Source organism: Ovis aries, chromosome 15 (assembly GCF_016772045.2).
Source record: "Ovis aries strain OAR_USU_Benz2616 breed Rambouillet chromosome 15, ARS-UI_Ramb_v3.0, whole genome shotgun sequence".
Lineage (NCBI taxonomy): Eukaryota > Metazoa > Chordata > Mammalia > Artiodactyla > Bovidae > Ovis > Ovis aries.
In genome coordinates, this window is record NC_056068.1 from 7671127 (window position 1) to 7696534 (window position 25408).

The following is a 25408-nucleotide window of genomic DNA, read 5'->3' on the forward strand; positions in this document are numbered from 1 at the left end:
TTGGGAAATATATGTTATTATTTTCCTTACTCTAGCCCAGGCTGACCAAGGGAATCTTCTTTAGTAGACTGGCTCCTGGTAATTTGGAAAGGTAGGAAGTTTCAGGTAACTTATTTTTATCAACCAGCAGAGCTCTGCTGAATGCCATGCTTGGCTCATTGACATGAAACACCCAGAAACAGCATTTGTAAGTAAGTATTCAACCAGTATTTTGCGAACTTGTGTTCCCAAGGGTGTCCCATATGAAGAGGTTTCAAATGTTCTCATCTACATTTTTTTTTTTTTAATAGGAAGAACTGCTGTGTTTTTCAGTTTTAAGAACTCAACTTTTCTGGACCAAGAAATTCCATTGTAAGTTTAGCTTAGCTTAATTTTCAAGTTTTGGAGTTATTCTGTATGGAATGGTTTAGAAAATCAAGCACTTCCACATCACTGCCAAATCATCCAGTTTAATTCAAGTATTTACAGGTCTATCAGAAGAACAGAGACATTACTTTGCCAACAATGGTCCGTCTAGTCAAAGCTATGGTTTTTCCAGTGGTCAGGTATGGATGTGAAAGTGAAAGTCGCTCAGTCGTGCCTGACTCTTTGCAACCCCATGGACTGTATAGTCCATGGAATTCTCCAGGCCAGAATACTGGAGTGGGTAGCCTTTCCCTTCTCAGAAGATCAAGTTTCGTATAATCTCTATACTTAAGAACATTATATAATGATCATGAGGAAGGGTATGTTTTCTCCTTTAATATATAAATAACTCCAGGGTAGAACCATGCATTCAGAGGATGTTAAAGAATGAATCCCATTATTCCTGGGCAAGGAGACATAGACACAAAAGCAACACAGGTGGATTCTCTAAACCCTAGAAATGTTTATTAGTAGATTCATTCATTTAATGAAAGGGCCTGACCCTACTGTAGACCAAGCTCTGATCTAGTGCCTGGATTCAGTGATGAATAGGCAACACGTCCCATACAGAGAAGGGGGAAACAAGTAAAAGTATTTGTCTTGAACAAAAGCAACTTAAATTCCACAAAGGAAATAAGGTATCCCCAGTTCATGTCACTATCTTGTGGCTACTTTCTGGTACTGTTTTAATTTTTTACATTATTAACTAAACTTTAGATTTTCTTTGGACGTCATCACTTTTTCCATTTATATCTTCTTTCCTTTCTAGAATGCAATCCAGGGGTCTAGTCTTCCAAGTCTCCTCTGATCTGTGACTCTTTCTCAGTATTATCTTATTTTTCAAAACTTTGACAATCTTGAGACGTACTGACCTAGTATCCATCCTGTAAAACGTTCCCCATCTGGATGTACCTGACATTTTTCTGATGATTAGACTGGATTTATGGGTTTGGGGAAATAAAACCACAGAGGTGATATGCTCTTCCCATCACATTGTCTTACAGATTGCAAGACAACTGCACAATATCCATGATGATAATTTCTATCACTTGGTTAAGATCTTGTCTGCCAGCCTTCTCCTCTGTAAAGGTACAATAATTTTTCTGAACTCTATTTTTAGAAGCTAGTCATTAAGTCTAGCTCATCCTCAAGTCGGGAAGGGTTTAACTCAAATCCCTACAGGAAAAAATAATAAAATATCAATTGTTATTTGAAATTCTTCTGTACAGAATATTTGTTTCTTCTCTATTTTACATTTATTTCTATAAATGAAATTTATCACCATTTCCTTGCATCAGTGTGGTTATGGACATTTTACACTTTGGGTTATAAACCAATTAGCCAATGCTACATGACTAAAATAAGTCATCAAAATAGATGTTTAAAGGATTCCAGGTTTGCCTATTAGGATACATATAATGCCTTTTTAAAAAATTATTTTTAAAATATCAGTTATAAGAGATTCCATCTAGGTCAGTTTCTTCTAACCTAACACTCTCAAACAGTAGCTGATCCACAGTGATTTCTAATACCTATCCTACAGTCCTTTCCTGCTTAATCATATGGGAATTTATTCACATTACTATCTTTTTATTCCAACAGATTTTGTCATGAATTTATTCCATCTCCTCTTGACACGGAAGAAATTTGCACAAATCAGGTTGTGTGCCCAATGACTGTTACTAACCCATCAGGCTTAGTTTTTGCAATGTGATTTGTTACAATCTAATAATCCACTTAGCACCGAAAAATAAACACATGATTCTCTTTTTTGAGGGAGAAAAGTAAAATTTCTAGCTAGAAGTCAGAGTGACCACGTGCTCAGTTGTGTCTGACTCTTTGCAGCCCCAAGGACTGTAGCCTGCCAGGCTCCTCCATCCCAGGCAAGAATACCTCCTACTCCAGGGGATCAACGCAGGTATCAAACTCCTGTCTCTTGCCTCCCCTTCATTAGCAGGCAGATTCTTTCCCATTACCACCGCCTGGGAAGCTAAACAATGACCAAAAGGGTCACAAAACTAATAAACATCTAAGAGGAGTATGCATATGCTGATACGTCTTCCTGGTGGCTCAGTGGTAAAGAATCTGCCTGCAATTCAGGAGCTGCAGGAGACACGAATTCCATCCCTGGGTCAGACGATACTCTTGCCTGGAGAATCTCATGGACAGAGGAGCCTGGAGGGCTACAGTCCATAGGGTCACAAAGAGTCGGACATGACTGAGCACGCATGCTCTTCTTTAACAGTACACTTGTGAACTTTCATGTATTTATTTATTTCAGGGAAGCCTACATACCTGCTTTTTTTTAAAAAAATAATTTGTTTATGATTTATTTGCTTCCTTTTCCTGTAGACATCTGCATTCTTATTACTTTGGCAATTTTTATTTACAGTTGCACTGAGTCTTTGTTGCTGTCCATGGGCTTTTATTGGCAGCAAGCAGGGGCTACTCTTGTTGCGGTTCATGGGCTTCTCATGGAGGTGGTTTCTCTTGTTGAGGAACACACGCTCTAGAGTGCACAGGCCTAGTTGCTCAGAGTCACCTGGAATCTTCCGGGACCAGGGATTGAACCTATGTCCTCTCTATTGGCAGACAGATTCTTATCCACTGTGTCACCAGGAAAGTCTAGCACCTGCATTACTAGTAAGTACCAACATTACAGTTGCTCAGGAAAGGGTCCAATTATCAGGAAAAAGTTATCAATTGTTATGATTTCTCCATTCAGCCATACCCAAAATGACCATTCATGGTACCTGAAACTTTGATTTTTCTCTATATGAATCCAAGACAGCTGCCCTCTAACACAGTGGATTTTCAAATACAAAGACTAAATTAAAATGTGCTAAACATAGTTTATTTTTAAAGTAATTTAAAATACAGTGTAAACATACATTAAAGAAATTGTGGCAATTCAGATAAGGAATAACATGAAGTTATTTACATGTTTGTATATGTATGTGTGTGTATATATATATACACACACACAAAGTGCAGATAAATACAAGATACTACAAAATAAACAAAAATTTCAATATGATAATTTACTAACGATCATTTTCATATTTATTATTTGTTATGTTAATTAATGGCTTCAGACAAATTACTAATACTGACATATATCATCTAAATACTCAACTTTTATATAAACTATAGTACCTCAAATTTAACAGTATATAAATAGGATTTGAATTAAAAAACAAAAACAAAAACAGCCATCTTCCCTGCCACACTCCCAATTTATTGTAAAGGCTTCAGCTTAGAGTTCAAAAAGACTCTTGAAATCACAACCCTCGATTTGTGATGACTTCTCAGCTGTTAAGCATAAATCATGACTGAAGATACAGAGGCAGACATAAAATCCTCAACATTCTGCACATAAAAAACAATGCACACTGTTAATCTAAGAGACAATGGATTCAAGGCAAAGTTGGGCTCTGGAAGGGTAAAGAGCATGGGAAACCTTGTCAAGAGATGGTACAAAGGGGAGAAAATGATCATCTAACTAAGGTGGGGTAGGCACCTCCTCCAACATCAGAGGTCCTCACGTGGCCCTGGACATGACCATCGTGGACGGTGGAGGATATCTGTGTTTGTGATCCTTGTAAACGGCACTGCCTTTTGAGACTCTTCAGCAAACACAGAAACTCCATTTCTCCCTCTGGCACCAAAGAAAGAATGTCCAACCTCTGAACGTGGCATGTCTCCTGTGAGTGCCACGGAAAGAGGATGACCTGTTAGGCTCCCTAAGTCACGCAATGACTTCTAAACTTTGGTTGAGAACATGTAATCAGTTTTCTGCCTATGGCTTGCTGTGAGTGCTGTCCATGTACTTGAGATTTCTTGTTTAAAACAGTGAACGCAACAGTCCAAAAAATAAGTGAAAAATCCTATTTATTGATCTGATCCTCTAAAAGACCATGCCATTCGTAAATGTGAATTTGTCCAAGGTTACTACCACATAATTTGGGGCAGGGAGATACTGGTGACAACAAATGGATACAGTGAATGTGGTGAAGAGATATGAGAATCGTTGACAAATACCAGAATTATGTCTGAGGATTAACAGGAGACAGGTAGGATACAGATTATTCAGACGTCTATTCAATAGGTTACTAATTCTCTGGGAAAAGTGTTTTGATTTTGGAAGGTAAGCAAACAGGGTAGGAGGCAAAAGTTAACAGCAGTATCTACTCAAAGTGGGAACCTTATACTAAAGAGGAAAATAACTTCCGGACAGTAATTAAGTCTCTACTTTTTTCCTTTAGCAAATGACGTGACTTTGGGGTCTAACTCAGTGATGTTAGGTCATAGTAACAGCTGTGAATTACAAAGGCACTGTAAAACTAAAGAACAAAACGCGTGCTGTAATGAGTCCACCTCTAACTTCAGTCAACAAAGTACAAATCAAGAAGGGGTTCTAACTGCTGATCAAGGCATGCAAAATATCTAATTGGGGGAGGCATACTAACAATGGAAGGGGTGTGAAGAAAGGCTCTGAGGGACCCTTGTAAACCAGCACCCTTGTGAATGAGACACTGCACATCAGACACGCACAGACCTGAAGAAGGCCGGGAGTGAGCAAGCTAGCAGGTTTTATTTCCCAAGACTGCAGTGCAGGTTCAGTTTCCTGACATCATGGTGGATTTTTAGGGGGCATGCCACACTAAGGAAAAGCTATTACCACAGAACAGGAAATAATCCCCAAATCACTATGTCTCTTTGCCGCCTTTTCCTATTTGAGAACCTGGAAACTTTGGAAGGTGCATTTAGGGAAAAAAAAAAAAAAAATCTCTACCCTTCCTGGAATTCCCTGGTGGCTCAGACGGTAAAGCGTCTGTCTACGATGTGGGAGACCCGGGTTTGATCCCTGGGTTGGGAAGATCCCTTGGAGAAGGAAATGGCAATCCACTCCAGTACTCTTGCCTGGAAAATCCCATGGACAGAGGAGCCTGGTAGGCTACAGTCCATGGGGTCGCGAAGAGTTGGACACGACTGAGCGACTTCACGTTCACGTTTCCTGGAAGAGCCATCAGGTGAGCCACTGTTGGGATGCCTGGTTATATCCATTCACAGTGCAAGGCACAGAGAGTGCATACAAGGGTAAAAACACTCCCATCAAGCAAGGAGAAATGGTACTTCCTCATGCCTCACAGACTTCAGAGTGATACAGAGATCATTTCACTGCTCAGGCATTTACACAAAACAAAAAGCCTTCACTCAACTGACTACTGCTTATAAGCCAGTAGATATGGTACAAGAGTCACCTGTGAAACACAGCAAGGTTTGTACTCAAGGATATCTTCATCTAACAGGTGAGAGGACTGACTTGGACTCATTAGTCTCACCCTCCTTGTTCCACTGTCAGAAGTGATTAGGGTGCCCATCTGGCCTGTTCCCAAGGTGTGGATGTGGCAATTCTGTGGTATCTTCATGAAGTCTCTGAAAGGCTATGGTTTCATTATTGAAACACTGTTGTCATTTCAAATGTGATCTTCCTGTAGTGACTGACATGTACCTTCTGGTGTAATGAATATTCCACGTGATCGGAGCACATGCCCTGATTTTCTCAATGTTTATAAATACTTTTATCTGTTGGAAATATTTCTAGGGAAGAGCAGCTTCATTTGAGCGCTAGCATAGGGCCATGACTTGCTTCCACACACAATCAATGCGAAGGGAAAAGAACCATTCTCACAAATCTGTGAGATTAAAACGTCAAACAAAAGCACACTTGGAACAAGCACTTTTGCAGCTTGTTTCAAAAAAGGGACCATATCAAGTACTGTCACAATATATGACTCACCATGAGGAAGGAGAGGGGCTTCATGCCCATGACTTTTAGAGCAAAAGGTTTAATTCCTCAGTGAGCATCTGCAGAATTAGCTCACAGACAACTCAGAGGCAGGAACACGCTGGCCCATGTTAAAGGAAAATGAAGGTTGAGATTTCTCTCTGCAGCAGCAGCAAGTTAAGTAGGACTCTGAATCACTTTTCAGAGTCAAGTTGGTCTTTGAAAGAAAATCAATTTGCCTTAAGAGACTCTTAATTTAGCAGGATGCCAGATGCTAGCAAGGGTGCTTAAACTGAGGGTGTTGTGGATGAAGGGCCTGGTCCCTTAGGGAGACTACCTCTGTTCCAGCAGAGGGCAGTCAGGATGTCAGCAATGCAATTACTAAGGACCACCAAGGATCTAGAGGTCAAGAAGCTCTAGCAACACATAATCATAGTGTACAAAAATCAACAGTAGCAGGTAAAAAAGAAAAAAAAAAAAAGGAGACAAATGTACCAGATATTTTCATTATATTACTAATTTTTACAACATTAAATATTTTCCATTTCTTTATTGCCATACTGATATTTATTTCCGGTTGTAATTCTGCCTACTGTTATTCTCTTTACCTTTAAATCCTAATCCATTATTCCATTTTAAATTTTAAAAGCTCCAAGGCATAGTTGTGTATGCGTTTGTATATAATTTAACCTAATAACTCTAGAAACATTAACTTAACGTAGGAGAGATGGAGATTACAAATCAGTATCATGTAAAAAGAACTGTCTACAGTCAATACCTGAGTGTCTATACAGTGAAGAACTTTGAAGTAGCATGTACAATACTGTGGCCAAGGGGGCCAGTGCTGTGGCAATCGATGGCAGAGAACCAGCTTTCGGGAATCTTGAGAAGAAAGGCTCTTTGCCACATGCAGATATGTTAGAAATAATATGAGGATTATTAAATAGAAATAATAGAAGAAGTGGTCAACATATGACCAGATAATTATGGTGTATATAAATGGACAGTAAATACCTATTTCTATGCTCTATAAATACAGTGAAATTTCTATTAAAGGCTGTAAATCAAAAGGCATAATGGAAAATTATATATGATTTTATTCCTGCTAAAGATGACGAAATAATTTCAAAATAATTTAAGAATCTTGTACCTTTATGTAAAGATTTTGCCTCAAGTAATCACAGACTTTAGAAGGCACAGTGTTCCAACCACTGTCTTAATACATCATCTTTATCATTTGGAGCCAAAAGGGTATCAATAAAATCCTTGGACACAGAACAACAAATAGAATTTAAGCTATATGCTTGTATACTGTACTTTTCCATCATTTTCCTATCATTGTAATTATACATTTGTGATACTATTATAATGATTCTAGCAGAGGATATGTGCATATCACTTGTCAGTATTTATATGTTAATGGAATAAAATTTCATAAAATCTCAAAGTAATACAGACAGTTTTAAACATCCTCCAAACCAGGGATCAGCAAACCATGACCCATAAGTCAAATCTGGCTTGCCATCTGCTTTTGTATGGCACATCAGCTATAAATTTCTATTTTTAAATGATTTTTTAAAAGTCAAAGAAGCTTAATATCTTATGGCACGACAGATTCAAAATTTCAGACTTCAGTGTCCTGAAAGAAAGCTGTATTGGTACACAGTCACACCCACTCACATGTTGTCTGTGACTGCTTTCCACTACAATGGCAGTATGGACAGTGTGATGGAGACAACAGGTCCTGCCAAGCCCCAGATATTCACTATTAAGCTTTTGCAGAAGTAGTTTGCTGATCCCTGCTCTAAGCCCATAGATGGCATCTGGAATGCTGGACAGAGTGTTTACAGCGGAATCAGTGTACGACTTAACTTGGTTTCATTTACAGACACCATATACATTATTGCTTTTGAATATTATCATCTACTTGGTAAACAAATAAAAATAAACTTATGTTTAAAAAAACCCTTATTTCCTTGAAATGTTTAGGACCAGCAAAACAATCATATATAAAACCAGTATATTTTTAAGAAAAAATAATTAATGAACAGTTTAAATTACAATTTTTTAGCAATGGTTTCAAGGTTTCTCAGAGAATACCAGACAGTAAAGGGCAGGTCTTAAAAGTCTTACAGCAAATTTCTGGTTTCCAAATTTCTGGGATATAGTACTTAACACAGTATTTGAGATTTTTATAAATGTTATGAGAGACATTGTGGAGAGTTACTTAAAAAAAAAAAAAAAAAGCAAGGGATGGGGATAAGCTATTTCAAAATAAGAAATCAGCCCAAGATAAAAAAGAATGGCAAACAATTTAAACATTTTTTCCCTTTCTGTTAATAGAGCTACATAGTCTGCTTTGGAAACTGGCTAGAAATGGATTATTTTTCATTTTAATGGGCTGATCCTCATATCTGTGTCAGATAAAAATCATAGCACTTATTACTTGTTACCATGGATACCATGAAGATACTGCCGTCCACTAAATAGCATTAGAGGAAGACAACATAATTTTCTGGGACGAGTCCTGTTTTGCCTTCATAAGTTGCCTTCAACCATCCTGGTTCCACTGATGGGTACACTGGCAAAGATAAAAATACATTAATAAACATCACTCAGTCAATATTAGCTTCAAATAATTACACACACAAATGGGTAAAAATCCACATCAGATTTTATGCATATACTTAAGCTGTCAAAACAATGTCACAGGACCTGTAAAGCTGTAAATGCCTCTTGCATTCACATAACCAATCACTCTGGTTGGGAAGATCCCCTGGAGAAGGGAATGCCTACCCACTCCAGTATTTTTGCCTGGAGAATCCCATGGATGGAGGAGCCTGGTGGGTTTCACAGTCCAAGGGGTTGAAAAGAGTCGGACACGCTGAACAACTAACGCTTTCACTCTCTCTCTCTCTCTCTGACACAGGAGAGGAAATCTGTTCCAGAGGAATTTGATGTGTTTACTTGCACAAAAGGCAGGGCCTGGGCTGGATCCCGAGTCTCTCCTGTTCTGCTTTAGACTGCTCCTTCGTCCTTTCATGATTGTAACCTTAGCGCGGGGGAATGGGTGGACTTACCGTTGGAGAATAGCGCCCCCTGTGGGAAGGAAAGCTCATGGCTGTGCTCTGCTTTACAGGAGTACATGGCTTTGGCTTGGCTGAAAGAGCAAGAGGCAATCTGTGAAAACCACAACACTCAAGGATGTTTGCACTGGACACTACTCTTAAAAAATGATTCTAGTTTTCAGTTATAATTGAAGCATAATACACACAGTGTGCACACAGAAGCGTGCATAAGTGCATTTTATAAAGTGCACACACCCGTGTAACCAGAGCACACCGATAGCACAAACAAAGCCTTTCTCACGTTTCCAGGCAATGCTCCCAAGAGTAACCACCTGGCTTAGAACAAATGAAATAATCTAGTTTTAAAGAATGCCAGGATTTGTTCGCATTCTGCTAAAGAGGCTATTTTTCAGCTCCACAGGGGTTCACAGGTACATTAAAGCACTATGTATTTACTTGCTACTTTAATGTCAGAGTATCAGATGTGAGCTCCACATATTAAAAGGACTACAGGGTATGGAAAATTAAGTGGGCGTGCTATAAGAAAAACAACAGGATAAGCTGATGATAAAGGGGAACCAACAACAGCCTCACTGTCAGGTAGACATGGAGCCATGTCTTTGTAAACCACAGTATACGCAGCTCTTTAAAAGGGAAGCCAGTACTCATCTCCGACATCTGTTCCCATATGGGAGTTCAGTCTTCGTGTAGGCAGATACTCTGGCTTTTTTTTAACAGGAGCCAGAATTCCAAGTTTTGTATGAGACCTCCTTAAAACGATCTGAGCTAACACTAAAAAGCCATCCTCTGAGGCTGCTAACCAAGTCATATAATCAGTGAAGTCGCCTTTACTCTGCAACAGCCGACGACCTGACTACACTCCTTCTCACCATCTCTCCTTCAACTAGAGTCCGAGCCAAGATCATCTCTACCATAGCTCACTGAACGGCCCCCTAACTTCTTAAATCCTCTGTGTTTTTTCCTCTCCTGTCCCCTTGCCATCCCTTCTAAACAGAGGAACAAGAGGGTGGTTTGAAAGGTTTTGATGATCACATGATCTCCCTGAAAACAACCTGTCAACTGGTTCCCAGCTCTGGCCTCCACGCTGTGCCCAACCAGGCGCCTGCTGGGCTCTCCTGCTTCTCCTGAACCTGCCTCTATGCACCTGCTGCACTTGAGTCACACTGGCCCGCCTTTTCCTCTTCAAACACGCCAAACCCATTCCCTCCTCAGGGCCAGCTGAGATTCTTCCTCATCTTCACTCAGCTCTGGCCTTCTAGTTTACCTTAAATCTCCTGAGTTTCACTGAAGGCCAGGTCTTCTCTGCAACACACTCTAAACAGCTCCCAGGTAACTTTCACATTCCCCTGTTTTAAGTCTGAATGGTACCCTGTTGTCGTTGTTGAATGTAACCTCTATGAACAATGCCTGATGCTAACTAGTAACTCAGTAAATATTTGCTGAATGAATGAGTTGGAAAAAAAAAAAAAGCGGGGGGAAGATGTTGTGGTCTCCAACCTCTTCGGCAGCAGGGCCGGGCTTCATGGAAGACAATTTTTCCATGGACTGGGGGTGTGGGGTGAGGAACGGTTTCAGGATGATTCAAGCACATTACATTTACTAAGCCACCACCGATCTGTTAGGAGGTGGAGCGATAGTGAGAGCAATGGAGAGCAGACGTAGACATAGACGGGGCTTCTCTCGGTTGCCCACCGCTCACCTCCTGCTGTGCAGCCCTTCCTGATGGGTTGCCGCCCAGTACCATTCTGTGTCCTGCAGGCTGGGGTCCCCTGCTCTGGCCTCTTTTTTTTTACATGATGAGTCCTTTTAAAGATTCAAGGTACCCTGTCTTTCCTGCCTGAGGTCCCAATACTTGATCTGCAAAGAGGCATCAGCAGTATTTGCATTTGTATGCTCTCAAAGCAACAGTGTAACATGATGATTACATTTCTCTGTTGGAACAAAACTCTGAATCTTATCTCCATACTTCCAGAATGAGGCTTGGTCACCTGAACCAGGGTTTCCAAGTGGCTACTGAAGATCAGAAAGGTTAGAGAGGAGAACTATGGCCCTGCCCCCAGAGTCTTTTTCACATGAGCTGGGTTCTCAGGCTGCACTTTCAAGAACTTGGCTAGGAGAGTCTGCAGCAAGCAGGTTTAAGAAGGACCACCAACCCCACTTCCCAGTTAAACATGGTTTAAAAGAAGAGCTGATGAAGTGGACGCAGCCCGAGAAGGACAGAGTTTCACACTAAAGAGGAGCCATGAGTATGCGTGCTGCACGTGGGTGTGTTGCCTGACAAGGGCTGGGGGCAAGGAAAGGGTGCTGCCAAGTTACAAAGACTTCTGATAATGAGCCTCTGGGGACCTGACGTAGAAAGAACGTTAGTTTTTCACAGAAATCTTCCAGTCAAGTATACTCATTTGATCTGATATAATCTGGTGTATCTTGATCTGATATTCATAAAAAGAAAAATACTCTTCACTATCATTTATATATGGAATCTTAGGGAAAAAACAACAAATGAATATAACAAAACAGAAACAGACTCACAGACACAGAGAACAAAGAGCTGTTACCAGTGGGAAGAGGAAATGGGAGAGGGGTCAAACAGGGGTGGGGACTAATGGATAAAAATTACTTTGTATAAAATAAATAAGTAACAAGGATACACTGTACAGCACAGAGGCAAATAGCCATTATTTCATAATCACTTTAAATGGAGTATAATGTACAAAACTATCGTATCACTATGCTATAAACCTGAAACTTATATAATATTCAGTTTTTAAAAATGCATTTTCCAGGGACCACTCTCAGACTTATTACACTAGAATCTCAGGTATGCGAGTGGGGGTTGGGAACTGTTATTTAACAAATATAACCTTAGGTGATGGTTCTTTTTTCTGAGCTTCACTGAGATATGATATACGAATAAAAACTGGATATATTAAAAAATGATTTTATCTGATATCTGATACAATTGAAGGTTGCAGGACCATTTCTCTAAAAATATGTAAAGACTTTTTGTCAGATTTTCTAGCAGCAATGATTTCCACCAATAAATACTGTCTTATTACCTTGAATCATTAAAATAAATTAAGAGATACATAAGGAAACAAATTCCAGAGTTATAGAAATGTTTAAGATATAGTAAATCTTGCAATGATATATCTCATACTTCAAATGCAACCTAATTAATTTATAATAACATTTTAGATATGAGTATTGTATGAGATTGGATGGTGAGGGAACACATGCAGAACAATATCACTAAATGAACGGATATGTTAAATGTGTCAAAATACACAGCACAAAGTAATATCTGTTGCAACTTTCCAATTATCTGTGCATGTGACTTAAACAACCATAATTTTCTTCCATTGAGATGTGTAACTACAGGTTACAGCTCAGTTCAGAGCTCTGATGATTTAATCTAGAATTCTGTGACAGTGGAGTTTTCTTCCCAGGTGCTAATGCTTTTTCTTTTACTGTCTTGGTGTATTGAAGAAGACGTGAAAATAACACTGTCACCTATTGAGTCTCTGTTCACAAGATTCTAATATCTTTTGAAAAGGATTTTGAGGATCCTGTTTCCTGTCGCATTGGAGAGTAAGGTGATGATGCTCGCTATCCTGAAAGCTCATTTCTTCCCTTATAGTTTTGAAGATGATCTGTCCACAAGCCCCATTCCTAATACTAAACGTTGTCTAATGCCAATGAGTGAACTCACACAGGTTTGACAAGGTCAGTGTGTGAAATTCACAATACTCATCTTAATCATAAGCAAAATAAAAAAAATCACCACATCAAAACTGATGCAATGTTTTCTGAAGGGCCACTTAACAATGATACGCACACACACACATATGCCATCTCTCACATATATTTTTTGTACGCTAAGAATTTCACTTCTGAAGAGAGCAGGAATGCACTTCTGAGGGAGTGGAAGATATAGTCAAAAGGGTAGCAAAGAAGTAACATACACAACAGCAAAGCTAAAAACAAACAGATCACAACAATCTAAGTGTTCATCAGTAGAGAATTTAATAAATAAATTATGCCAAATTCAATAAATTAGTAGGTAGTTATTATGAATAAAGCTACAGAAGAACACACACAGGAGCAGTATTAGGATGTAAGGCAAATATTTTACAGAAAAATTAGTCACTGGCAAGACCTTTAAACTGACCAAGATAATCTGTAATAAATACTCATAAATAATGCAATAAACACATATTTACTTCTTGGTCATTGGTTGGAGATTTTTAAAAATTAGTTACACACCCTTTTCTTAGGTTTTTGTCAACAAAAATAAGCTGTTTCTGGCTTGGATGTCTTAGTGTTGGATGTCTCAAAGCTAATCTCTCATGGGAACCTGTAGAGTTAAAGCTGCTATGTCAAAGAAAGAATATTGCAACTCTAATAAAAATGAACTGAACACATGAATAACAAAGTCTTTTAAGGTTAAAATGTTTATTTTATCTATTTACCCAGGAACTCTGTTGAGCATCTACTTCGTTGGGCACCAATGTAAGAGGAACACCATGAGCACCACCTTCGTGGGTCCTTTTCTGTGTTCATTACAGAGGAGTGGGTCTCTAAGTGCTCTCAAGGGAATCTGGAAGGAGGGGCAGGCAGGACCTGAGAGGCACTGCTCTGACAGCTAATGGAACGTGTATGAGGGTCCATTTATTTTCCACTATGCCAGATATTAGGGCTTCCCTGTGGCTCAGACGGTAAAGAATCTGCCTGCCATGCAGGAGACCCAGGTTAGATCCCAGGGTCGGGAAGATCCCCTGGAGAAGGGAATGGCAACCCCTCCAGTGTTCTTGCCTAAAGAATTCCATGAACAGAGGAGCCTGGAAGGCTACAACCATGGGGTCATGAGTCAGACATGACTGAGTGACTGACACTTTCATGGCAGATATTTAGGAGATCTGCAGAAACGTAAAATAATGTGAGTTCTCAAGTTCCAGGCAATGAGCATTATTAAGGGACAGAGCTGACTGCAGCTTGGGGTGGGGGGGCGGTACACGGGAACAACAGAGGAACATACTTCTGTGTGGCTTAACTCAGGGGAGGAGGAGAAACAACTCCTGTTGTCTTAGAAATATGATCTTTGGAAAAGGGAAGAAATGGGAAGGTGAGACCCTATGAGGACCTCGGGGGCAGGCACATAAACTTTCTAACTAGGTTTTACAGAAAACAGTGATCCCCATATACTGGGGGTCTTGTGATCATCCAGACGATTCGGGTCATACAATGAGTTTGGACTTTGAAAGGAAATCTACATATTTCCCTGTCTAACCTCTATAATGAAGAAATGAAGGTCAAGAGACATTAACATTATGGCAGAGTCAGGCTAAAACTTACATCTCCTGATTGCTGACCTAGTGAATATCTGGTGAATCCACTTAAATGTCATCTGTAAAATCCCAAGATAACGTCACTGAGAAAATCACTTCTACTATTAATAACAGTTGGCTGTTAATGAGAGTGAATAATCACATCTACACAGGGCTATTGTTATGTTTTAGTTATATGAACTTATTTTTATTTTAAATATATTCATAAACATTTAAAAATTTTCTCAGCTTAAATTTCTAATACCACAAGTTTTAATAGATTTAATTCACACAAACAAAAGCTCTTTGGAGATCTTCAGTAAGTTTTTTAATTGTGTGTTGTTTTGAGACCAAAGGCTTTTGAGAACCACTGTCAACTGATAAGATTAAATGGCTGTGCATCAAAATGCAGTTATTCTTAGGGGATGAAATGAGTGGTGGTTTTCATTCACTTTTTTAGCGTTTTAGTATTTTTCATATTCTCTTAAAAACAGAAAAATCAAGCTATTCTTCCTAGCCATGGCTTCCTTTGTCTTCCTTATGGGTGTTCTATCCTGGGTGTCTTACATGCGTCACTGTGCTCTGAACCAGTGACCTACAGCCTTTTATTTATTTATTTTAAATTGTGTATTTATTTATCCAGCTGTGCTAGGACTTAGCTGTGGCAAGTGGGATCTTCAATTTTAGTTGCAGCATCAAATTGCCTAGCCAGGAATTAAACTGGGCCCCCTACGTTGGGAGCACAGTCAAAGCCACTGGACCACCAGGGAAGTTCCTTTACAGCCTTTTAAATGGACAAATTCACTAGCCGGGAAGACTGTGCTGAGGTTTGTTTTGTAACTATAAAAAAAATTTTGTTTTTAGATTATTGTAACAGAAAATTTGAATACTTATAATGAGTCAAGCATTCAATTCTTAATTAATCCTCTTAATTCTCAAGCGTGTAATTCTCAATTAAACCTTCAGAAGATACTAGTATACCTTGCCTAAATCATACTACTTTAAAGTGTATTTCTTCACTGCCCAACTGTAACTGATTGAGACAGAGGTGAAAGCTTTAAGAGTCCTGTTTTCCGTAGACTTTTGTAATGCTGAGACAGAGCCTAGTTCCATTTGCCTCTTGAAAGCATTTTATAGGTTAAGAGAAACATTTAGTACTATGGCATTTTTCTCTATTCCAATGGCTCTCAAAGGTTTTGATATACAGAAGGATCACTTGGGGAAGTTGTCAAAAATACATATTCTCTAGGCCTCAGTCTCAGACACTACAGTGTAGAGAGTCTGAGCAAATTCAAGAATCTTCATTTTAACAAGTCTGGCACATCAAGTTCCTTTGACAGAGAGAGCGGCCCCTCCCACTCCACTGAACCCAATTTCTGAAATGTTTCCAGTGAGGTCTTAGAGGTAAAAACCAATGCCCTCCTCTAAGGATCTCCTTGACCTTTTGCTAGCACCCATCACTGGGTAACCCCACCTTCATCTGTGCAGTGTGGCTGCTGTGCAGAAGTCTCTCAAACGGCATCAAGCTTTATGCTCTCTCCCGGTTCCAGCTGCAGGTCTCTCGCTGCCTCTCAGCGCTCCTCAGCATTCTCAGACAATGGGGCTAAAACTTTCCTTGCCTTTCTGTGTACTCACACAAGCTGAACTCAGAAGCTAAATCACCATTCTTTCTTGCAGTCAGTCTTAAAAACCTAGAATCTTCTTTACCTGTCTCTCATTCCCAGTAGCAAAGCAATTGCTCAACTCTAGTTCTAGCCATAACATTCTCCTTACAGTTTATCATGCTTTTGTTAATGTGCTAATTAAGGCTTTTTAAGTATCACCTGTTCCATCCTAAATGGTTTTCTTCCCATCAACAACCTCCTATAGAAGCCACCTCAATTATCTGATCAAGTGCGTCATTGATTAGATCAGCTCTTTGCTCAATGACTCCCAGAGCCTGCAGTCAATCCAGAGGTGTTACTTTTCTGTTGCTCAAGACCATCCACTAAAATCTCCCAACTGTGGTATTTCTCATAATGGCTGGTCTCCCTATGACCCACTACTGGTTCATCCTTCTTTGAGGTCCAATTCAAGAGTACCCTAAGTTTCCCAGAAGGAAATCAAAATAGGTATTGTGGGAGGTCAGTAAGGGAAATATCCTCACTTTCTGTTGTTCAGTTGTATTTAATGGTACAAAAGGGTTTCAAGTGACTGATAAACATCCAAATACCCAATACATATTAATTAGAGGCTTGAATACCTTAAGTAGTTTCAACGATAATGGTTATAACAATATTAGCTATTATTGCAGAGGCAGTATATGGAGAGCTGACTGTGTACTTCAAATACATTGCTTCCTACACTGATAATCTGTCAAAAAGGGAATCATGACCTTCACTTTATACATTAAAAAAGTGGATTTCCCAGAGTTCAGACCAAGGTGACAGAGTAAGAGAATGTGGAACTCATCTCCTTCCATGAACACATCAAAATTATTATATCTGCATGCGGAAAATTCTCACTGAAAACTAACGAGAAACTGGCAGAACTCCTGTACAGCCCAGGCTGAAACATACACACGTAATGAAGGGAAGAAAAGCATCTGAGTCAGGACTCGTGCCCCTGGGTGGGGACTTGCCCGAGACTTGTCCAGGAAGTGAGCACCTGAGCCACAGCCTGGGGGCCCCAGTCCTGAGGTCTTGAGTGGGAGAGAAAACCCTGGCTGGCTGGAGGGCTGGGGGAAGCCTGACTCCTCTTGAGAGGGCAGGAAGGAGAGAGGTCGACCAGTTGCAGGGTTTCCTGCAATCTCTTTGCTCAAGCCAAGCTAACGCTCCATCGCCACTGACTCCCCATTCCTGCGCAGCTCTGACTTCTCCCATGACTAGGGAAGAGACTCAACTGTGGGGAGCACAGGTGAGCCAGTGCCCAGCAGAGCCTGGGGGTGCAGAGCGCCTACGCCAGCAGTGGATCAGAAGCCACCCAGACCTCTGACGGTGGCTGTTCCATCACGGCTCCTTCCCACCCCAGACAATGCACACAGGGTCCACGTGGGCCCTGCTGACCCTATGAAGTCAGGCCGGTGAGCTGGCTGTGACGAACAAATGGGGGTTGCGCCAGAGGCTGTGGCCGAGCAGAGCCATGGGCATCTGCACAAACAGCGCATCGGGCCTCGGTCTGCAGCTGACATGGGCTGGGAGTCAGCCCGGGCCCCACCTGCGTTAGCATCTCAGAGGCAATGATCCCAGGGCAGAGAGGGAGAAAAGCACACACGTAAAGGGTGTTCCTTGGCAGGAATGATGCTAAAGCTGAAACTCCAGTACTTTGGCCACCTCATGCGAAGACTTGACTCATTGGAAAAGATTCTGATGCTGGGAGGGACTGGCGGCAGGAGGAAAAGGGGGTGACAGAGGATGAGATGGCTGTATGGCATCACCGACTCGATGGACGCTGAGTTTGAGTGAATTCCGGGAGTTGGTGAGGAACAGGAAGGCCTGGCATGCTGCGATTCATGGGGTCACAAAGAGTTGGACATGACTGAGTTACTGAACTGAACTGAAAGGGTACAGGGCTTCCCTGGTGGCTCAGATGGTAAAGAGTCTGCTTGCAACATGGGAGACCTGGGTTCGATCCCTGGATCAGGATGATCCCCTGGAAAAGGACATGGCAACCCACTCCAGTATTCTTGCCTGGGAAATCCCATGGACGGAGGAGACTGGTGGGCTACAGTCCCCGGGGTTGCAAACAGTTGGGCATGACTGAGCAACTTCACTTTAAAGGGGACAGAGCCAGGTCAGGCCATCAGGGCTTCTGCTCCACGAAAGTGAGATCAGCCTCAGTCCCTGGCAGGGCAGTGCCGGTCACTGAGCAGAGGAGAAACTTCACTCACACTCTGCAGAGGCTCTGGTTCCTCCAGCACAAGCTACACCCCCGAGCAAACTGAGAGCAGCCAGCACATCCTGAGAAAAGAGGTGAATCGGGTCCATGTCAAACCCACCTCTTCCAGCAAAGGCACTGGACACACACAGTCTGTACAGCAATGTGCCACTTAAGCGTCCCCTTTGAAGGCCTAAAGAGGTAACTATTTTACCTAAATGCATAAAGGCAGACAAAGTTAAGTAAAATAAAAGGACAGGTGAAAAGTTACGACACTGTCCACAAGTACTCCGCAGTACTTGTGTATCAAGTGAGTGAGTGTATCAATCTTCAGTGTATCAGTGAGTGAGCTCTAAATTTATGCTGACAGCTTATTAGAAGTGGATTTAGAGTATTTGGAATGTAAAAGTATGTTTTAAATGCACAGGATGAGTGTTGAACATGTGAGTAAACTTATTGTATACCAGCTTCATTAATTTACTGTCATACTAATTTATTTCATTAATACCTTGCTGTCTTCAAGCTCTTAAAAGATTATCTCTTTGATTCCAGTACTTAATAAATTGTTTAGAGTTTCCTAATAAAAGGGCTCCATCTAGTGGAGCAACTCAATCATTTTTGCAAGACAGAAGGTAGCAAGGTTAAATCCCTTATATTAAGGCCTGACAGCGGTGATAATTTCAGGGAAACGTTTGTTCTCCTCCACAGGGCCTAGTTTTCACCCTACCTTGATAAAAAGGCAGAGATAGAGGTAAGGTACATGCAAGGATGCTGGGATTTGCTATATAAATTGAAGGCATTAACCATCAGTAATACACCGAAGTGGCTCTCCTCTAAAAACACTAATTTACGAATGCGCTCGCTAGGCTTTTGAAAACAGAGTTTGAAGTTTATTGTTGTCTCTAGTAAGTAGGATAAGCCTTATATTGGATAAGCCTTTCAGCTTAAGAACTGCTGAAAAGGTCCGCATACTTTTAATTTTCAATAAAAATGCTATGGCTGAATAACTTCTAAAAGAACTATATTGTAATACTTTAATCATATTTGACTCCTTTCCTTCACAGCCTCAATTAACTGGTTGTGGCAAGCTCAAAATTTCCTGAGTACATCCGAAAAAAAAAAAAAAACCCACAAACTAGGTTAGTCCTTCAAATGTTCCCATTTATACTCCCTTTCAAAAAGCATTTATTGAATACTTCCAACATGCAGTAGTTGCTGATGGTAAAAAAAAAAATAATAATAATCCATTAGTTTAGACATATTCAAAATTAAAACCAAAGTCTAACGAAGATGAGAGAATCAATTTGTACTAAGAGGAGAGGAAGCAGGAACCTTAGAAGCAAGCAAATGAATAGCAGCAAGACATAATCATTCATATCCTGTTAACAATGGAGCAGAAGGTAAAATCTGGAAACCCGGAATAAAGCAGAGTACTCAAACCCCCACGCCGCCTGGGGTAATCAGCTCCCCAGCACCACAGGCCACTAACAATGAGCACAGTCTGGACCTAGAGACTGTCACACTGAGTGAAGTCAGCCAGCCGGAGAAGGGAAAGTATGGTATGGCATCCCTTATATGCGGACTCGAAAAAGAAATTACACAAATGAACTTACTTACAAAATAGACTTAGAGAATGAAACCTATGGTTGCTGGGGCTGGGGGGAGGAGGAGGAGGAAGGGACAGTGAGGGAGTTTGGGATGGACATGGATACACTGGTATATTCAAAATGAACAATCAACAGGACCTACTGTACAGCACAGGGAACTCTGCTCAGTGTTATGTAGGAGGCTGGATGGGAGAGGGGTTGGGGGAGAACGGACACGTGTATATATGGCTGAGTCCCTTCGCTGTTCACCTGAAACCATCACAGCATTGTTTGTTGATCGGCTATGCCCCAATATCGCACAAAATTAAAAGTTAAAAAAAAAAGAAAAGTATGCAGTTTTGGTGCATGTTCATGAAGCTTCTTACAGAAAAAAAAAAAATGCATTGAATTTTACAAGACCAAATATACATTTGAAAAATTTCAACAAACTGTCATCGAAAGTCTTTGGGGTACAAAGAGTTATTGCAACTTGTCTTTTAGAAAACCTGCTTGTTTAGAACTCTTCCTTTGTGAAGGTTTTAACAAACAAGGTACGGCAGTAACACTCTGAGATGCTAAATGCTATATATATGGTCACCATTTATTCCCTTGTCAAGCTATAGGAGATGTGAATTTGGCCATTTGCAAAAGTGAGGTGCAGAGCAGTCAGAGATGACCTGCCACGTCAACACAAAACCATGTCACCACTATTTTATGTTTTTTCACTGGGAAGTTGAGAACTTACCGCCCAGAAGAAACTGGCTTAACTGAACCAGCGTTTTCAAACAGTTGGGCCTTTGCTGCCACACTGAAAAATAATTTCAAAATGCAAGTTTCATTAAAATCCATTAGAGAATCACACAGCTCAAAGTGAAATTCAGAGTTAGCAGTTAACGAAACAAAAAAAATGAGTTAAAAACTGTCCCCAAAATATGAACTGAATTTTAACTGTTTTAAGTTTTAATATAGAAGTAAGTTTTAGATCTAGTTTCTAGTTCACTGAGTACCAGACGGGAATAAACCTGTATCTTCTTCCTCTGGGGATTGCACTGTCTGCATCTTTTGCACCCCAGAAAACTGGGGAAGCAGAAGAAAAAGAACCTTTTATCTCCCCACTCCACCTCTGGAAATCCTGCTATTGACTCCATGGAGCCACAAGAGAAGAGTCACATCAATAAGACGAAACAGAGCTGCTTTGTATTCTCATAGTCAAAACAATACGAATTCAATAACTGTTTCATGTATTTTTAAAATATTTGACATACTTCCTATAAAGTGAAAAGAGAGAACTCTGAAAATATGATCAATAAGTCAATTCATGGATTCAAATCTTGTTTCAAAGCATGACAAGGGAAAGGCAACTATATGAAAAGTGAGACTATAGGGTAGAATGAAAGGACTTAAAACTAATGTAACCTAGCTAATTAGATAAGTTCCTATATTTACTAGACGAGAATATAAATTTCTTTGAATCACGTTTTAATGAACTAAATATTTAAAACCTACCTTATTTCTTGAATTGACAAACCTTTCTCCCAGAACTGAGTCATTTGATAATCTGCAGGATCATGTTACATCTAACGCAGAACAAACACTCTCTACAATTTAAGTCCTATTTTATCAGTAAATCACAAAACTGAACCTCTTCTCTTTTGCTCACAAAGAATCAAGTTTATATCTTCTCATCTCCCTTTGGGCTTCCCTGGTGGCTCAGACAGGAAAATGTCTGCCTGTAACGCGGGAGACCCAGGTTTGATCCCTGGGTCGAGAAGATCCCCTGGAGAAGGAAATGGCAACCTACTCCAGTATTCTTGCCTGGAGAATTCCGTGGATTGAGGAGCCTGGTAGGCTACAGTCCACGGGGTCGAAAAGAGTCAGACATGACTGAGCGACTTCACTTCACTTCACTTCATCTCCCTTTATACATTTGGCTTAAAATTCATTTCCCTTAAGGGCTAGAACTATGCACCTGGAAATAGACAAACTTACACAAAATCTGGCTAATATTGTGGGAGCTGGATTTCTGATCACGAGAGAGAACACATGTGAAACTCACTCTGAAACCAAATGGTCTTGTTAATGGGATGAATGAATGAATGTAAGATGTTGTTCTTATGGAAACAGGCTTAGTGAAATGTCTTACTGGACTTTCCGTGAATAATTAAAAGGTCAGCAACACCACCACAGTACAACTGGGCATGGCATAAGAGCAACAGCACAGACTCAGTTGGAGAACCCCAGGTTAGAATGCTGGCTCTGCCACTTACTAGCTGAATGAGGGTGGACTGGCTCCCTGACTTCCCAGGATGAGTTCTCCTCATCTTTAAAACAACGTTCATACTGCCTCCTGCAGGAGGACACTGTGGTCCTTAAAATAAGTAACATGTACAAGGATGCTCAGTAATAGCTCTCGCAGCATCCGGAACAGCTCAGCCAAAGTCAGAAACTTGGCTAAGATGGAAAGGAGGAAGAATGTCCCTCTTTGGATTCTGCTTCCAAATTTACCCTGCTTTCTCCCATCTGTGTCCTAACTGCTCTTGTCTACACACCCCACCCTCCCAGCCTTTACATTTCAGGGTTGTATCCTGCTCTTAGAAGCACGCTCTCTTGCTTTTCCTGCTCCCTGTCCTCCAGGAGTTGTTTAAATCAGTGAGTACTCAGGTTGGGGAGACAAATGGAGAGGAGAGGAGACCACTCCGGCTGGAAAACAGCCGTATTTCTAACAAAGAGGTAGGATTGAGGATATGGGCAGTCCAATAGTGGAGTGGTGGGTATTTAGTTTCCAGACTCCAAACCACTATATTATACACCAGCTTTCACGTCCTTAAAGAAAGCCTACTTCCAAGCAAAGTGCCTGAAGTGTGTACTAATGTTCACACCACTTGCAGAAGAGGACGGTCCTGCAGAAGTTGGTGGTACCCACTCTAAGGATGAGCGTTCAGCTGTGGGAACCTCGAGGGTTCTTTTGCACATGCTCAAGCCCTGTGTACCCACGGGAGACACAGAAAATGCCAAACAAACACCCTGTCACTTACACAGAGCCGGGGCGCTGGTAGCCGTTGCTGGAGGTTGTGTCCAGCCTTAACCTCCTGCACATTTTTGGAGGCAGATCTGGGTTTGGCGCCGCTTTGGGTGTCTCTTTGGAACCTATGGAAGTTAAGCTTTGAATGGATCCACTGTAGCTCTTGTTTCCTGAAAAGAAAGCCCAAGAAAATAGGCGAGGTGCTATTAGACAAAATAATAGCAATAACACAGTCCACAGGCATGACAAAAGGAAGCCGTTGTCTCTGTGTCCAAATGAGAAGGCACAGAATGTTCTCCGAGCCTAGCAGCCCGTCACTCAGGGGAGATCACAATCGGAAGTAATTGCAAATACATCACTGCTCAGAGAGGGAGAGGTCCAGGAAAAATGTCACAGCACACAGGAGGTTTAAAGCTCCCAGCTCAGGGACAAAGCAGAGAAGCACCGTTTGTGCCCTCGCTGTTCACGCCTCCCTCCTGAGTCATCAAGCTCCACAAGCCGCCAGGCAACGCAGAGACACGACATTAGCCGAGGCTCCATCCTGGCTTACCTTCGGCTGCAGAGACGGATCTGAGGGAGGAAGCCGAGGCTCTTTTCAGTCCCGAGAGCCCATAGGGCCCCTTCTTGGCCAGGTCAATGGGTGGGGACGCGTCCCCGGGACTGGTGACGGAGGTGACGCTCTGGCAGTCTGATTCTGCGTCCGTTTTGGTTGCATCTTCTCGAGAACTTGACTCGGGACTCGTGGTCCAGAGACCGAGACTCTTCTGTCCGTTGCTGGGCGATGGGGACGCAATCCAAGGGATCCCGGTGGACTTCTCCCTGGGCTGGCAGGAGGCAGGCTTCGTGGTGCTATTCTGCTCGGAGGAGTGAGAGGAGAGGGACTCGATGCTCCCCATGGGCGTGCTGTCAGGGCTGCTGCTGTAGGAATCGCCTGGGCGGGCCGGGCAGAGATGGCAGAGTCAAGCACGGGGCCCTTCTGATCTCAGCCTCCCAAATGCTCCGCAGCCTCTTGACCCCACTGCAGTGCCAGACCTGGCTTAGAGAACTGTCCTCAGTTGTGCAGAAAGGCTTTAAAAAATTCATCTGAACTACACTATTCAAGGAAGGCTGTCTACGTGTCCCTATGAAATCATGTTGCTTCTTGAAGCATCAGTGGGGCTGACTTGAAATCAGACAAAATGTGCTTCTGAAACAGGACTCACCAGTAGGAGAAGCAAGATGCCTTGATGATATAATAAGAAATCAATGGAAAGGGGGAATACTAAGACATATTTCTGCCTTCTACTTTTCTGGTCCTAGGTGATTTTGAGTTACCATGTATCTGAGTCCTCCTGGTAGTAAAGGTGCTGTTAAATGTCAGCAGCTCCACAATTTTTATTTTTATCATTTTTTTTTTTTTTTACAATTTTTAAAAGGAAAGCTTGTGGAAGAAAATAGGAAAGGATTTCTTTCCTTTCCCTGCTAAGAATATACCAACATAAGAAAACTTGCTGTTTAACTGGGTGTATTTTTTAATGTTTCTGAAAGTTAAGGTATAAGAAAAAAACATGAGAAGCAGTAAGGGAGTATTCAAATACTGTATCTAAACAGCAATTCTGGGGAAAACTGAGGGTGGATAGAAAGGGCTGGGTGTACAAAATACAACAAAAATGGTCAAAGCTGAACTCACGCTTTGAGCTGAAGCTGCCACCCACCTTATGGTGGGGCTTGGCTCAGAATAATAAGTTAGGGATAATGTGAGGTGTAGAATCTCTTTTTATTTCCTTTCTCTCCCTTTCAGACACTTTGATACATGAGAGATGAGGCTTTAAGAACATAATGTGAAGGAAAGAAAGAAAGAAAATGACTGCCTGGGCCAGGCTCCCCAGCTTTCTTCCTGACCACTTTGACAACAGGACAAAAGCTGCTACAAAGTAGCACCTGATGTACTTAATCACAGATACAGGAAAGGGCACTGAGCAAAAACTATTTTTCTTCCCTTTGCAGCAGGAATAAATTGGCTTGTCCAAGATCTATCCTGACTGAGAACATTTAAATGCGGTGGAAGGGGCTGGTGTTGGGAGACAGCCTCAGTAAGGGCATTTCCTCTTTCTACCTAATTGTCCATAAGGTGGGATAGAGCTGAATTAACGAAGATGGTACCTCCCTGAGGGTGGGACACTTACTGTCCGGTTCTGCCAAACATGGAGTATACCTCCCTCTGGGCTTCCGGGAGCCTGAGGAAAGGCAGATTGCACGCGTCCTCCGGGATCCGGATCGAGACTGAGGCTGAGGAAGAGGGATGCTGGGGTCTGGGGCAGTGTGAAAAATCTACGTGGAAGAAAAATGGACCC

General features: G+C 41.4%; 1 protein-coding gene across 1 annotated transcript in view; it reads right to left on the reverse strand.

The window, feature by feature from the left end:
• Nucleotides 1–3237: 3237 nt before the first annotated feature.
• ARHGAP42 (Rho GTPase activating protein 42) overlaps nt 3238–25408 on the reverse strand; it is a 335206-nt gene continuing 313035 nt past the window's right edge. The window contains exons 19-24 of the mRNA XM_004015979.6: nt 25241–25385; nt 23626–24006; nt 23089–23245; nt 20799–20861; nt 9277–9356; nt 3238–8777 (exon numbers count right to left, since the gene is read on the reverse strand). Of these exons, the coding sequence (XP_004016028.2) occupies nt 8689–8777; nt 9277–9356; nt 20799–20861; nt 23089–23245; nt 23626–24006; nt 25241–25385 (915 nt within the window). The 3' untranslated portion in view covers nt 3238–8688. The remainder of the gene's footprint in view (nt 8778–9276; nt 9357–20798; nt 20862–23088; nt 23246–23625; nt 24007–25240; nt 25386–25408) is intronic.